Below are 3,368 nucleotides of genomic sequence, written 5' to 3'. Positions count from 1 at the left end.
CGAACTCATTAAAAAATAATTATTATTACTAAAATTCCTTTAACAAAAATTTGGACCTTTTGGTAAGTAAGAAAAGAACAATTTAAAGCAATTTTAAGACTTTACATTATTCTGTTATGTGGAAATAATATCACCTGTCATTGTTTACCAGTTGCACTACTGAGGGTATAAAAACATTCGGGGAAGGTAGAGATGGTCACACTCAGGAAATTCCTCTTCAGCACCAAATCAGATCTCTAATACTTGACACCATGAGCTACTATGCCAACTACTGCAAAGGCCTGGGCTTCAGCTGTGGAGGATTTGGTGGCCTGGGCTATGGCCATGGCTGCGGATGCAGCAGCTTCTGCAGACTTGGCCATGGCTGTAGCCATGGAGGCTACAGATATGACTGCTACTGCCCATCATGCTATGGAGGATATGGCTTTTCTGGCTTATACTAAAAACTTGTAGATCCTCAGACTCTTTCTATTCCCATGCTGTTACTCATATCTTTCAGTAATGTGAACATTTTTCTTGAAGTTTAGAAAATATTAATAATTTTTTGGCTTCCTGCTCCAAAGGAACTAGTTTCTTCCTCTGGAAGAACCTGGAATCTTTCTATTGATTTTTATTTAGTCACTAACATCAGCTGTGACCAAGTGTAACCTGTATTTTAAATTTTTAAATGAACATATTTAACTGGCATAGGGATCATGACTGTATCAATTCATTTTAGTACATTTCTAACAGGTATATGGGATTTCAATCAGGATGTTACCCTCCTTTTCTTTGAATTGGTGTTTTGACTCAACAATGTTTGATTCAATAATGAATTTGATTCAACAAATGTTCACTTCATGTCTCCATGTCCTGAGCATTGTTTTGAGTCTTGAGGATACGGGAGAATAAGATGGACTAAACTCCTGTATACTTTCATGTGTCCCATCTTTCATTTGTTTCCAGGGTATTTTGTGTGTGATTTCATTTTTATAAAATCATCTGTACACTATTATTTCTATTACTTAAAAAATGATAACATTGCAAACTTTATTCCAATAGTCATCGTTTTTACTCTCAGGTTTATTATGGCATGGTAAATCTATGGTGACCAAAGAAAATATTTTTAAAATAAAACATTAAGCTGATACAAAATAATATTTATAGTAATATGAAAGGTACAAAGGGTGATTAAAAACATTCCTGTACACAACAATGAATTTTCAAATTTCTAATGTTCTTTATGTATAATCAGGTCAATTTTATCTTGAAAGAGATACATTTTATATTTCATATATATACATATATATGTATACAAGTCTACTCTGCTTCCTTTAAAAGTTAACTGATTTAATTGGCTTTCCTGTTTCCCTACCTATAGAGTGAGGGTCTTACTTCTTAAAAGGTATTTTTTCTCAAAAGTAAGCATTAGGACTGTCTAAATTTAAAACTCCTGGAGTGCATTTGCCAGTTTAGTTTCCTGGGGTATACTCTTAGATAATTTGTTTTAATAAATTTGTTTAGATCCTCAGACTTTCTATTAGTCAAAACTTTCTTGGCAAATCACTGTTTTAGATGGTATCCAAGATCTTTTCAATTTCTTATGCTATAGCAATGCTAGATATCACTTTCTACCCTCATCCTCTTCCCATAAACAACATTTTTGTGGTAGCTTTCAGATGCTTTGCATCTCAAAAAGCATGTTCTCTAAAAGCTAGTAAAATGACTTGGTACACTTGGAAGAAGATCTGGGGAAGATCATCCTCTTCCCATAAACAACATTTTTGTGGTAGCTTTCAGATGCTTTGCATCTCAAAAAGCATGTTCTCTAAAAGCTAGTAAAATGACTTGGTACACTTGGAAGAAGATCTGGGGAGATCTGATATGACAATTACATTAAAAGACAAAATAATAAACTGAAGTTTCTCATCATATTGCTCTGGGTAGTTCATGGAGAGTTTATTTCAAACAAGTTCTTCATAAAGATGGAAATAAAACTGTTCAGTTTATATTATGGTTTCTTGTTTAAGTGCCTTTTTCTACAAGATGGTTATTTGATGAGCTTTTGGAGGCATTTGTCTGAAACTTAATTTTAACATTCACATGCTTATCAGGGAAACTGGGTTCCTGGTGAATTTGCAAATCATTTACTTTTTTTTTTTTTTGCGGTACACGGGCCCCTCACTGCTGTGGCCTCTCCCGTTTTGGAGCACAGGCGCTCCAGACGCGCAGGCTCAGCGGCCATGGCTCACGGGCCCAGCCGCTCTGCGGCATGTGGGATCTTTCCGGACCGGGGCACGAAACCGCGTCCCCTGCATCGGCAGGTGGACTCTCAACCAATGCGCCACCAGGGAAGCCCGCAAATCATTCACTTTTAATCTTTTTAGTAAAGTAAAATTGGAAATAAAACTGGCAAAATAATTTCTCATTATTCAAACAGACTTCATGTTACTGCTGATCATTTTCTTCCAAGTACAAAAATAAGGAAATCACCTTTAATAAAATAAACAAGCATTTTCTCTTGACCTTTAGATGCTGAAAAATGTATGCTGTTTCTTAACTTAATAGATAAGTGTGTCAAATTGTTGTGAAATAAAATTGTACCTTTTTTATTAAGACAGTGAATTTGGATCTAAAAACAAGCTATTCCATGTTTATTCCCTGGATTGGAGAAATATGGAACATTTTTGTTAGTGCCTTTCATAGTAATTGTGGATTGGTGGGATGGACAATTAATATCTCTATTATAGTGCAGGCTTTGAGGTCAGGGTCTGTATGAACCCCTTGTATTAATATACTACCCAACACAGAGAGGTGCTTAATTAATATTTGTTAAAAATATATATATATAATAAAATTTTGTGATCCAAATAATTTACTGAATAGGATCTCGAATGACAGAATTAAAGTACTAGCTGAAGAATGGGCAAGGCATTGACAATTGATTTCCAACATCCTGTTTAGAAACCAAATTGTATTTTTAACCGAATATTTTGATTCTTAAAAGTTGATTTTTGATATATTCCCTTCAGATAATTTGAATCAGGAGTGAAGTGATACAAATCAAACTAAAGCCTCTTTGTTTGTTTATATAACTTTAAGAAAACCTTAAGGCTAAGGCCTTTCATAAATGATTATGAAGTTGCAAAATTCTACTTCCAAAAGCAAAATATATTTATAAAAAGAAGAAAATAATATTTCTCAGCAAAAATCAGAGAGCTATTGATAGGGTCAGAGGAAGATATGCATGTGAAAGTGTTTTCAAATTACTAATTTTTATAAATAAATTATTTTGCAAAAGACTTTTTGGTGTAGCTTATTCAGAAAAATACATAGATGTTTAAAAAATTTTGTACTAAGTATATCTTTCAAATGAAATTCTGCTACCT

General features: G+C 33.8%; 1 protein-coding gene across 1 annotated transcript; it reads left to right on the top strand.

Moving 5' to 3' along the window:
• The first annotated feature begins 251 nt into the window (after window positions 1-251).
• Window positions 252-443, top strand: LOC132520701 (keratin-associated protein 19-7-like). Its single transcript, XM_060149428.1, has one exon. It carries the CDS (start codon window positions 252-254, stop codon window positions 441-443), a length of 192 nt encoding a protein of 63 aa, XP_060005411.1.
• Window positions 444-3,368: the final 2,925 nt, after the last annotated feature.

Source organism: Lagenorhynchus albirostris, chromosome 5, assembly GCF_949774975.1.
Source record: "Lagenorhynchus albirostris chromosome 5, mLagAlb1.1, whole genome shotgun sequence".
NCBI lineage: Eukaryota > Metazoa > Chordata > Mammalia > Artiodactyla > Delphinidae > Lagenorhynchus > Lagenorhynchus albirostris.
This window is presented reverse-complemented; position numbering and strand designations above follow the sequence as displayed.